Source organism: Paramormyrops kingsleyae, chromosome 14, assembly GCF_048594095.1.
Source record: "Paramormyrops kingsleyae isolate MSU_618 chromosome 14, PKINGS_0.4, whole genome shotgun sequence".
Taxonomy (NCBI): Eukaryota; Metazoa; Chordata; class Actinopteri; order Osteoglossiformes; family Mormyridae; genus Paramormyrops; species Paramormyrops kingsleyae.
Window position 1 is genome coordinate 2,733,143 of NC_132810.1, and position 12,641 is coordinate 2,745,783.

General features: G+C 42.9%; 1 protein-coding gene across 5 annotated transcripts in view; it reads right to left on the bottom strand.

Moving 5' to 3' along the window:
- Nucleotides 1-12,641, bottom strand: part of slc25a21 (solute carrier family 25 member 21) — a 117,070-nt gene that overhangs the window by 16,463 nt on the left and 87,966 nt on the right. For 4 of the 5 annotated variants that reach the window (XM_023827450.2, XM_023827448.2, XM_072699060.1 and 1 more), the window contains exons 7-11: nucleotides 10,621-10,728; nucleotides 9,602-9,766; nucleotides 4,947-5,128; nucleotides 2,840-2,892; nucleotides 742-2,347 (exon numbers count right to left, since the gene is read on the bottom strand). In XM_023827450.2, coding sequence (XP_023683218.1) covers nucleotides 2,286-2,347; nucleotides 2,840-2,892; nucleotides 4,947-5,128; nucleotides 9,602-9,766; nucleotides 10,621-10,728 — 570 coding nt within the window. In that variant the 3' untranslated portion in view covers nucleotides 742-2,285. Of the gene's footprint in view, nucleotides 1-741; nucleotides 2,348-2,839; nucleotides 2,893-4,946; nucleotides 5,129-9,601; nucleotides 9,767-10,620; nucleotides 10,729-12,641 lie in introns of those variants that run through there. The other variant, XM_023827449.2, reaches the window with a different exon arrangement.

Genomic DNA, 12,641 nt, shown 5'->3' on the forward strand with positions numbered 1-12,641 from the left:
GCAGCCACTAGCTGCCAAGCCTGGTAGGGTGATCAGGAGAGAGAGAGAGAGAGAGAGAGAGACGGACAGACAGAGAGAGAAAGAGAGAGAGGGGCAGAGACTGGAAGAGAAAAACCTGTTTTAAGGAATTTCAGGAGCTGTCAACACACAAGCTGTGAACACAGTGACCCAAAGCCCCCAGTACGTGGGCCTGCATGATTTGGTGGGGTGGGGGGGGGGGGGGGGAATTGGGGGGTTGGGTAGAGGCTGGCAGACCACAGGTGTGAAAGTGCAGGGTAGCCGTTGTTCCTTATGAGCACGCTTGCATTTCCCTCCCAATTGTTATTTCAACTCTCACACAGCTATGCGCTTTTAAAATCACCTCAGGCCTGTGGAATGGAGAGTGACAGCTCATTTGTGTTTTGGCTAATGCTTCCTCGATGGCAGACGGGCATTTCGGCGAACGCTGGCAGCGAGATAAGGAGGAGGAGGCAGGGAAAGAACCATCTACAGAACCAGGTTGGTTAGATGGTGAATAAAATAACACGGAAACACATTCTAGGTGCACATTAATCACAGCGCTTCGCCGTCGCTGTCACCGTATCACGTCATCCCGCAGAGACAATGTAAAACACATGCCTACAATTTCCATGAACTTCAAAGGTCAGAATTTAGCCTATAAAAATACAATTTTGTACATGAAAGAAGAACCAACAATTAGTGCACTGATAAAAAAACAAAAAAAAACATGGAAGACCAGACTGAACCTCTATTCCACAGGTGGACTTTAGTGGTGTAGGACAACCAGGAATGGAATGTACACATCATCAGCATTAAGTTCACAGAAGCCATTTAGTCACCTATACAATAGATTTGAATGTATGTAATTCTTCAGGTTACACCTATTTTGACACCGTTAAAATCAAGGTACTCCAAAACGACAATCACATGACCACCTGGCATTACATAATAATAGTAATAATTGAAATTTAACTGTCCCATGAATTTTAATGCCCTCTCTCTCCAATTTGTTTTGCACGTGCACATTCAGTGACCCGAGTCACTCACAATAATTCCATATTTAATTGTTATAACAACACAAGCATGAAACTGAAAATGTGACATGCTTTTCTTGTGGATTGCTTACAGTGCCATATGGCTGGTCTGAAAGGAGATGGATGCAATATAGCAGTGTTTCCTAATCGGGTCCTTGGGGATGTTTTTGCTTCCTCCAAACGCCCTGCCAGACATCCACATTTTTGCTCCCTCTAAACTCCCTGCCAGACAGTCTACATTTTTGCTCCCTCCAAACTCCCTGCCAGACATCCACATTTTTGCTCCCTCTAAACTCCCTGCCAGACAGTCTACATTTTTGCTCCCTCCAAGCTTCTGACCGGAGGGATCAAAAACGTGGACTGTCTGTGGGTCCCCAAGGAACGGATTGGGAAACATCGCAATACAGGGATACTGTCCTTACATTTGGAAACATATGGCTCGTGTTCTAAAGGATCATTTGTTTAAAAAAAGTTTTTAGAAAATTAAAAAGAATCAGCATCATTCACGTTTGCATGCAAATCAGGGAACTATTACAATGAATAGCATATGGGTCTTATGCAATTCCTTTGGTGGATAAAGGCTGCGGTCCAGATTTGCTTTGTTGTATAATCCTAGCAGAAGGTGACTGAAGAGCAGGGGATGAATTGAAAAGGGAAATATTGTAAAGAAAGGGTCATATGAGGCAAGGAATTCACATGAATGCAGAGAGGAGGTAGTAAAAATATCCGGAATCATTAGTGCATATAGATGTACTATAAGGAAGTCGTCTCCCAAACGCAACTCACTTAATGTCCAGGTGACCGTAAATGTATAACATGCACACAAACATTTTGAATCTCAATGCAGATTTCCTTCCCTCTCATTCTAATTAACGTGTCATAGCATGTAGCCGGAAACTGGACAGGGCAAACAGATACGCATGATGTCTTCTTCAGCACAATTACCACAGAGCAACTACATTAAAAATATCCATTAAATGCACATGACTACTCCTTGTTTTCTGTTTAATAAAAATAAAAGTAGAAAAAAATAATAAAAAATATCCATTAAACTTTTGACTTTAAATCAATTTCAAAAAGTGTGCATCCCGGTCACTGTGGTGGGATGGGGTGGGGGGGGGGGGGTTTGATGAGGTCATGGAGATGCTGGGAAGGTGCAGGTTTGGCTCTGTGGTGGGATGGTGTTTTGGTGTCATGTGGAGTTAGGCTGGAGGTGCACATCTCGAAGTCACCTGAAGAGTGGACCTTTCTTCACCAGTTTCTTTGCAGCCATCCAGACACATGTTCATAGACCAGGAGCATTACGGCTCCACCTGTGCAGGGGAAGCGATAAACTTCACAAACGTGGAGCTATTGGGGGGGCGGGGGGGCGCAGATTCTTTAAAGCACGATATTAACTGATATCCTGGGGAAATAAATTTGCTCTGAATTATAAAATTTATGTCCGATGGAATGATCATAATTTCTGAATACTTATCTTCTATCAATTAATCCGAGAAGCTTTTATGAGACTAAAAACAAATTGTTGGCTCAGTTTAAAAAATAATTATCGGCACGCCACACCCATGTTGCTCTGTTTCAACATTATGACTTCTAGGCAAATGATTATTGGGCTCAAGTTTGCAGGCAGGGAATCATACAGAAGTGTAGACTGAGTTGAGATCCACTGGTACAGATCATTGTGAATCATACTGACTATGTCCACTTACCATGTATCAAAGCATGAAAGGCCATATTTTATTCTTAAAGCTACAACTGGTGACAATTGCAGTGTAACTAAATGATAAAAATCAAAGAAAGATTACCTGGTCCAAGTCGCATTATCTTGGGCACCAACCCTTTGTACAATGCCAAGTATCTAGACAAACATGGGTGAGACACAGGTGCATAAGAACTTAACATTGGAATGATTATTACAGTTAATTACACAATAACAGCTGACTCAGAAGTTAGTCAGCTTTGACCAATAGGCTGCAGATTTAAATCTCTTTGGGTTTCCATATTTTCCTTTTTCATACTAGAAAGCAAACACAAACATTAAAACATGACAAACAAAGTGAGATCCTGGACTTTTCAGGAATTTTTAGGTCCTAAAAAAGGACTATTCCGGAAAATGGGGGATTCATGGTCACACTACTAAAGGGGACCTGCTGCTGTATCCATGCGCTGCTACCCTGATCCCCTCTGGTGAAATTTCACAATGGATCACTGAACTGGGCTTGTTTGTTTCCACAGACAGAGATGCCTATGACTCTCTTCTGCTATGACTCTCTTCTGCTATGACTCTCTTCTGCTATGACTCTCTTCTGCCAGCTGTATCTAAGTGCCCTGCCAGTGTGTAGCTATGTCAGTCTCTCGCACTGACAAACAGTAGGGATGGGGGTCTCTGCCCATGTTCTGCTTTGGTATAAGCCAGCCAGTGTTTCGAGGAGGGCGTGGCCTGCCGTCGAGGCAGCACTGCGATCGGTGCCCTCGCTAATACGTTCAAGCTGACCTTGCCCTGCTGCGGCCCCCTACCCCCCCTGCACTGCCGCCCCTCCTCTGATGGTGTTAATAAGGCCTGACCTGCTTCCTCCTCACCCTTCTGTCTGATTAGACTGACCTGCGCAGCCGTGCGCAGCTCGTTAGGGGCTGCTTAACGACGGCTCCCATGGGGACCACTAATTAGCACGGACTGTGTCGTGTTAGGGGAGGAGGGAGGGGCGCTGGCAAATGTGCCACTCTGCAAGCAGCCCCAAGGCCCCCAGCTTAAAAGGGTACAGGTTACAATCCCACAGACCAGAAAAGGCAGCAAATCACGACTTATACATCAATAAACCAGAATTTCTGAAATTCCTCCCAGGTGACCTATCTAATTAAAGAATCTAAGAGTTATTGCAGTTTGGGGAAGCATTTACATTATAAAACAAGCAAAAGTAGCTCCCAATAGCTTATTATTATTTAAAAGAAATGCAAGATTAGCATGAAAATAACAGTTGTTTGAGCCTGAGCTCCAAAAATCACTGAATAAAAATAATAATAAAAAAACACTGGTAGTTCCGGGGGCCCAAAAAAGCATGTTGGTAAAAAAAAAAACAGGTTTATCCGTATGTCTGAGGAACAGAGTGACCTCTGACTCACACCTGGCGAGTTCTGAAACCGTTTAAAAGAGGAAGAAGAAACACAGAAAGAAATAATGTCAAAGGGGAATAAATAACCTGCAATAAATTGAGCGAACAGTATTAGGTAAATGCTAATCACGCAAGAGGAAGTGAGGCTGCAGTCGAGTCAGTCTGCCAGAGAGGGCTTTTCCTGCAGACGCAAGCCTCCCAGCTCTGACATCAAATACATTCAATATGTCGCCAATATTCAATTACATCTCAGATGCTTATATGCTAGAGTTATCAGATCAGGAGTCGTGCCTCTAGGGGCTGAACGTAATTCAGTCCAGACGCTTAGAAGCAGCCCCGTGTCGTTTGGGCTCCGTCTGACGCTCCGTCTGACTCGCATTTACTTTCCAGACACAGCGAGGAAAGTCGTGTTAGAAGCTGCAGGACGGCTGTTGGTGGTTGTGAGGAATCAGGGTGTGGGTGTAAACAAACCTGTTTGCAGGAAAACGTGGGTTTATATTTGTCTATATTTGTTCAGGAATGTGGACGGATATAAATCAGATTCCATAGGATTGTGGGTGTGAATGGCCCTGTCTGTATGGATGTGAGATTACATAGAGTTGGTATGAGAGTACAACTGCCAGTGATTTTCTGTAAATGAGGGTTTGTAAACCACTGTTTGTGTGTTACTGCATATACATGTGCTCCTGTTTGTGTGTGAATGAGGGTACAAACAGCTCTGTTTGTGTGTGGATAGATCTGCTCATGTGGGACCAGAGAAGTACTGAAATAGCCCTGGGAGTACATGAGGGAGGGTCCTCACCCCTCTTCCCGGCAGATGAGGCCCATGGTCTGAAAGCAGGTCCGGTACTTGACTTCACCTGGGACTGGCTGAGGACCCTGGATGCGACTCTTGGCCACATCAAACGGTATGTTCATACATGAGGAAATGGTCCCTGAGGTCAGGCCAATGGCAAACTTTCGCAGGAATTCCAACACCGGATCCTAAACAAAGAAAATGAAATAAATGTAAAATGTGCCTACAATAAATCCTTATGGATGCAGTCATCCATCCATCCATCCATCCATCCATCCATCCATCCATCCATCCATCCATCCATCCATCCATCCATCCATCCATCCATCCATCAACTGCTTATCAGGGTAGTGGGGAGACCAGGATTTTATCCCAGGAAACACAGACCATACAGGATGGAGTCATATATAGTATATTTCCACAGCTATAAACACTCGAGAACTTCCTATGCACATTACTAATTTCTGGAAATTAAAAAAAAAAATCAATTATGCAGTAGTGAGAAAGAAATAGTACAAAGCTTATAACAATCTGAAACGTTACTCCTTATATGTTCTTTGAGTTCTGTGGATACACTTCTGACAAAGTGTGAAAGCAATTATACCAAACCGAAACCATGGTTCTGTTAAAACAGACGCACGCATACCATGCAGTTTAAAGAGCTGCGCTGGGAAGAGGTGGGTTTCAGGTTTAGGTATAAAAACTGGATGCTTAACCTAATTTGTTAGGTAAACTGGTAAATTGTAACTCATTCATACAGTTGATTTTTCTGAATATGAACATCTTCTAAGCAAACGGAATTATGCAAAGCAAACATAATGACTAAACGAAAAAAATGTCCCACAAGGCATGGTTAATTTCTACACCCTGATTTCTGGAAATTGGCAGACGCATATTATGATGGGGTTGGCTTATATTATTTATGCAAAATGATTTATTTTTCCCAGCAGCCTACCTGACAAAATGCAGCAATGAGAATGACAGCTTGGCACTGGTTACTCCAGAGCCTGCCAGCCTTTGGCACTGACGGCACCAACACCTATCGAGCCCCCCCACCCCCCCACATGAAAGCTCTCGCGCACAAACAGCAATCGTAGACCAAGAGTGCAGGGGGGAGGCAGTTGGAGTACGGACTGGATTGTTAAGTCATCGTGAAGGTTCCCTCTGATCATTTTCTGCTGGTAAGCTACATCTGAACCTCTTGAGTGCTGGTTTTGTTGGTGGGTCTAGACCTCAGACAGAACAGCCCAAATCTGATTGGTCAGTCCAAGGCACATGGTTCAGGATTTATAAAGTGGGTTCATGCAGGCAGACTGGGAACGCATATGGGGATAATTTGGGTAATTGGTTTGTGCTCAGTACTAGGGTATTACTGTATCAAGGTAGCCCAGATCCAGAGTGTTCTGACAGCTAATTGCCCAGAGTAGTATATAAATGACAGCGGCCTCCTTAGCCTTGATCGCTCCTTTGTTAGCCAGTGGCTTACAGATGAAGACCTTTAACAACAGACTGCCTCACCCAGCCACAACCAAAACAAGACTGAAAGCAAAGAAACCAGTTTCGTCAATAAACTGACGGCCCACGTGAATTCATAAGCACACTGAAAAGGCCCATTCTAACCGCTCAGCTTGATTACAAGTGAAGAAAAGTTACTGTATTGCATGAAAGAGGGCTATATTTGCGATTAGCATGGTATATTCAGTTAAACATAGACAGCATTCATAATCACCTAATCTTAATTGCGTCACAATTTCGTCATGTTAAAAAGAGAACAAGAATCACTTAAAAATCAAGCACCAGAATGAAAAAGGAGGTACCTCATTTGCAATATATCTAAGCCAATGCAGATCCCTTACCTAAGACAAATGAAATAATTCTCTTTTTATCCAAGTCTTATTACCATAGAAGAACAGTAATCAGAGTGAAGTACATCCAGCTTTAGGCTGGGCTGCTGTTACCACCCAGCCTTTCAGTCCCTGTATCGAAGGCCATGTGTGTTCTGGCTCCAGATTTCAACTGTACCCATGTTCCTCACGTACCTCCTTCAGGAGTATGGACACGGCAAGCTGCCGAGTGATTGTGTTGCATCACATGACCTGGCCACCTGACCTCAATACAGTAGGACTGGCCCTGGAGGAGTTTGACCAGAGAGTGAAGGAAAAGCGCAGAGCTCAGCATATATGTGGGACCTCCTTCAGGACAGCTGGAAAAGCATCCCAGGAGGCCACCTCATGTAACTGGTGTAGAGGAGAGAGTAGGATCAGCCAGTGCCTGGAGCAACTGGGGTTAAGGGCCTTGCTCAAGGGCCCAGTGGGGGCATCACTCTGCTGACCCAGGGATTTGATCCAGCAACCTTCTGAGTCCACAGCCACTGGTTCTGTGTATCGAGGAGTCAAGGGTCTAGGATCCCTATCAATTCCGGGGCAAGTTTTATTATCCAGCATGTCAACAGTGTTCAGGATGATATCAGCAAGGGGAATGAATGCAACCTGAACACCGGCTGGCCAATATCCACGTATCCCAAAAATGAAACGGCAAAAATAAGAGTGGCAGGCTGCTGGAATGGTGAGAGACATTTCTCTTGTATTACAGAATTCATAAGATTTTTTTGTGGCATTTTTACCTAGTATTTCATAACACGCTGTTGTACAGAAATGGCCTGTTTTGTTAAAAGAAAGAAGAAGAATAAGTGCAGTCATGCCTAACTGTTACCCCCCCACAACCCCCCCCAAATCCCCCGCCACCACAAAAAGAAATCAAAGTCTGCTTCCAGTTAGATCATTTAGGTTAATTTCATGCTCTGGATTATGTGTATTGACTAGCGTATGGTAACGTTTCCATTAATTAAAATTAACTTTTGTTTAGGAGTCGAGCTCCGCCGGATGTGAAATACAAACCTTTGAGGATATTATGAAGAACAAACGTAGCGATATTTAGTGTGACGGTAATTCTGCAAGCTGCTCCACACAGTGACTGATCCTTTCCCCCCCGTCTCGGTGCAATTCCGCGTAAGGAGGAAAGGGGGGTCGCCCAGAGCTCATTTGTAGAAATGACACATTTCATGTCCGCTAAGCAACACAGATGAGGGTCTGGCAATAAATCTACAAGGTTTAGAAGAAATCGACCAGAACAGATGCTGCTGAGAAATCGACTTATAATACACACGACAGGTTCCAAGGTTCTCAGACTTAATAAATAGAGAACCCCATGAATACAGGTTGTCGCACTTCTGGTCCTTGAATAGTCCTATTAGCTTCTTGCTGTGCTGGAAGATGTTGAATAGCTTTTGTTCCAATACTGCTTACACATCAATGCGTGCAATGGAAGCTCAGCCAGGCCGGACTCCTCAACCTGGCCGGACTCCTCAACCTAGTTAGACTCCTCAACCTGGCCGGACTCCTCAACCTAGTCAGACTAATTGAAAATAAGTAAATGTTGCTCTACATTATTCAAAAACACTCAAACTGTATAATTTCTGATAATTTCAGATATTTGTGCGTCATAATTCATTAATAGTATTATTTCATATAATAAAAAAAATGCATATGCATAAATGTGTACATAAGTATACACATAAAGGGTCGTATGCATAAATAGCGATAACTACTCACCAAACCTTTTAAGTCTAATATACACACAACCCCACAGTTTCAGACTGTTATTCACAGAGACACAAGAAGCGGCGTGCTGAATACCGCCTGAAGGAGTCTGAGGTCAAATCCCACACCAAACCTTGCTGGGAGGAAACAGGCAGGTTAATCAAGCGTCCAGACTAAACTCTTAGAAGACACAGCAAACAATTCTGAGTGGGGGAGACGCGTGCGCACATGTGTGTGACATCAAGACGGAGGCGTTGGATGTGGACGGGGAGTGGGATGTGCATCAGTGTCGGATGTGCACGGGAAACACAGTGACCTCTCATTAATTTTTATTTAATTTGAAATATAAAACTGAAATATTAATTAAGGCTTTTATTTACACTGCTTGAATTGCCCTTAAGGAAAAACCCTACAACCTAAATGGAGATATTGTTAAAGAATGAGGAAACTGGCGTAGATAATGGAAATAAATGCTTTCAACTATGAAAACTCGTGAGAACTGAAAAGAATGTGCATTTTATCCTAATGATAAAGAACGGACAGCAGACACTTTTCGCATCATGGTTCCCAGTAGACAAGGGGGCCCAGTCAGTAGTTGCCTCCCACTTTCAAGGTTACTGGCTGAATCCCATCCTCACACTGCACTTGTGCTGTGCAGGTTTCCTTCAGGTTCTCTCGTTTCCTGCCACAGTCCTTAGACATGCAGTTAGCCTGACTGGCATCTCTAAACTGACCAATGTGCATGTTTATGTGCCTGGTGATGAACTGGTATTCCGTCCAACGTCAACCAAGCCTGGCGCCCTTGTGGCAGGAACAGGCTCCAGGACCCGCTGTGATCCTGTGCAGGATAAGCAGTTGGAATATGGATGGATTGATTATTGAACCAATTAATAATTAAATGTGTAGGAATTATCACGGAGAGTGGGCTATGTAATATAACTTATACAACTTGGCTACTATAAATCCTTATGGATGGAGTCATCCATCCATCCATCCATCCAGCAATAACTGCTATTGTGTGGAAGCTGCACCGGAAATTGAATGTCCAGAGTAACAGGGCACCTGGTTTGCAGGGATGGCGTCCTTAACATTGAAGTAGAAGCCAAAGTAGATCATATTGAAGACGCCATGACGACCCAAAGTGGAGGTCAGCCCCTTGTTGAGCCCTTGCAGGCCGAATCCGCCAGCATTGATGATGCTACGAGCCTGGGTGAAGGTGGAGGGTTGCTGTACAGGGTGAAAGAGCAGAGAAGGTGTTAAGAAGAAGAATGCTGGTCCATCACATGACAAGCACACGTTATGTCATCTATGTGTGTCATGCGCTGTACAAAACAGTTATGCTGATACACATGGGGACACATGGCATTTCTGTATACAATGTACAGTATTTATCAGGTCATTCTTTGTAACAGCAAATTACAAATTGACCAACTTGCATTCATTTATACATTGTTCACAGAAAGTCTTGGGACGCTTGCTTAATTCAGGAAAAAAATATTGCATTTTTCAATTATGACAAAAATATACTGTATATCATATTAAAAAACACCCAGCAATTTTTAGTTAAACATTAATTTCGGATAGTAATACATAGAAACCCAAATTATAGCTCTAGAAGAGCTGTTCTGAGTTAAAACATTCATTGACAAGCATCACTGGGTGCTTTGTAATTAGTAACACCTTTGCAGTAACATAAAGCACCAATCACTTGCGTTTAGTGTCCCTTTGGGAGCCAATGACTACAACTGCAATTAAGAGTAAAATGGCAAGAACAGAACTGAATGAGTCAGTCAGAAGATATGTGCAAATATGTTAAACATTACATGACAATAGACAATGTTATGAAACCAATAAACATTTTTATAAAACTAAGCAAGTGTTTGAAGACTGACTGTGAGCACTGTACATAGAAAAGTCAATGCAGCAGTATGTGTTATTAATATTTATAGATAATTATATATTATAATATATTATAATTTCATGTGTGTAACTATTAAAATAATACTTTTTCTGTAATGGTTACATAGAAGGTCAAAACTCTTGCTTTCTGTATTTTGTAAAAGCTATTAAGAATGGGTTACCTCTTTGAAGGAGTCTCTGTTGGCCTGCAGACTGACCTTGACCACCTCAAACGGATTGACCACCAAGGCCTCAGTTAGGCCTGAGCCCAGCCCCGCCACCGACAATGCCTACGACAAACACAGTGTGACTGGCCAGGTCGCAGGTCCGAGAAGTGGGAAATTCATGTGAAACGCAGGGAGGGAGCAGCTACCAAAGTCACTGGGGAACTTAGAGAAACAGGTATTGTGTAAATTGTTCCTGCTAAAAAAAGAATAGTTAAATAAAAAAGGAATTTGGTATGATTATAAAAAAGGTATTGTGGACAAACTGTGACACTGGGATAAATAATAATAACAGTAATAAAGATTATGATTATAGTTTTCATAAGCAAAATAAGGACCAGTAACTTTTAACAACATAAAAATGAACATTTTCCCACTTGATTTCATCCACAGAAGTGTTTTCTTCTTTGGGTGACACACACACACACACACACACACACACATTTTATGGCAGGACTTGCATGTGGAAACCACTTGCAAGCAAGGCCAATGCACAAAGACACATAACCTGGTCTAAAGAGCACAAAACCTTAGACCCCTGAGCAATGGAAAAAGTAATTGGCCTGATGAGTCATCTTTCATTCTTCTCCCCGTGTTCGTTTGGAGGAAAGCCAAAGAATGCCTTCACCGTAATGCCTGTTGGTACGGCTAGCCAACGGCTGGCCATCTTGTGCGAGCCATTAGATCCGATGATTGCTCTGCATGGTCATACAACGGCCAGGACATACGAGGCCACATATTGCTGCAAAGACTCTTCATTTAATCATGTTCCCATATTCTAATATGATAACACCACTATTCATAGACCACTAAACAAATTCAAGAGTGGTTTCATGAACACTGGGGGAGAGGCCAACACCTTCCATGATCTCCTCAGTCACAAGCTCTAAACGTCATAGAACCTGAGAGGGAGGTTCTAGCGTGCAGAGTGTAAAAGCCGGTTTTCACGTCCTCCAACCCCCAACTTGAGGCATTTCTTCTTGACGAAAGGCCAAATATGCCACTATACACAGTTCATTACCTGAACAAAACGTGTGCAGACTGTAAAGCTTACATCACAGTTACACTGCAGAACTACGGCACCAGTCACTGATACACAGACGAGCTATAAAGGCAGGAGACTTTATATCACCCAGGGAATCTGGTTTCTGGAACAAAGCACTTTGAGCCCTGCAGATCCAGACAGGCAATGCATGACAGTGGGGTCTTAGGGGCCCCATGGGGGGGTCAGTGGAGTCTTAGGGGCCCCATGGGGCGGTCAGTGCTTCCAAACCTAATTAGAAAAAGAATATTCTGCACAGCAAACATAAACAGCAAAATATAGGACAATAGTTCAAATGGTTGACTTTCCTCACAACCTCGACCCTGTGAATGGTTGTAAGAAATAATTGTATGGATGGATGGATGGATGAAAATACTGAAGCAACAGTGTCTCGTGATGCCATCAGAGGAGGTTCAAAGGACTGTTTTTTTAACGGGCAAAGGCAGAAGGGGGCGGGCTGGTGATTCTATGTGCAGTCAGGCTAAAGATTCAGATAAATCAGCAAAACAAAGGGGAAGCAAGCAAAGCCTGCGTGTGCTAATATATGCAAACCTTAAAAAATAAAGGTTTATTAAAACAAACAGGTGCAACACATAACAAATGATATACAAATAAATGCATGCCATCAATATCGTTTTTTTTCTTCAATTTTGAAGGCTTTCCAAGGAGCAGAAAGATTGGTTATGGGGTGGAGGACTATGTGCATTCACAGAAAACAATGCAACGAGAAACGTCAGTTAAGTAAGTCACGTGACTTTTTGGGTGTCTTAATCCTTCTGCTGTGGCCCAGAGGAATCATCTCTGAAATATGCTTCGCACTGTTTACACAACTTTTTTTTTTTTTGATTCCCCAATAAGTGAAATCATTAATCAAAAATCTATTCAGTGTTAAATACTACAGGGAGTCCATAAATGTCAAGACATAAGAATTTTTTAT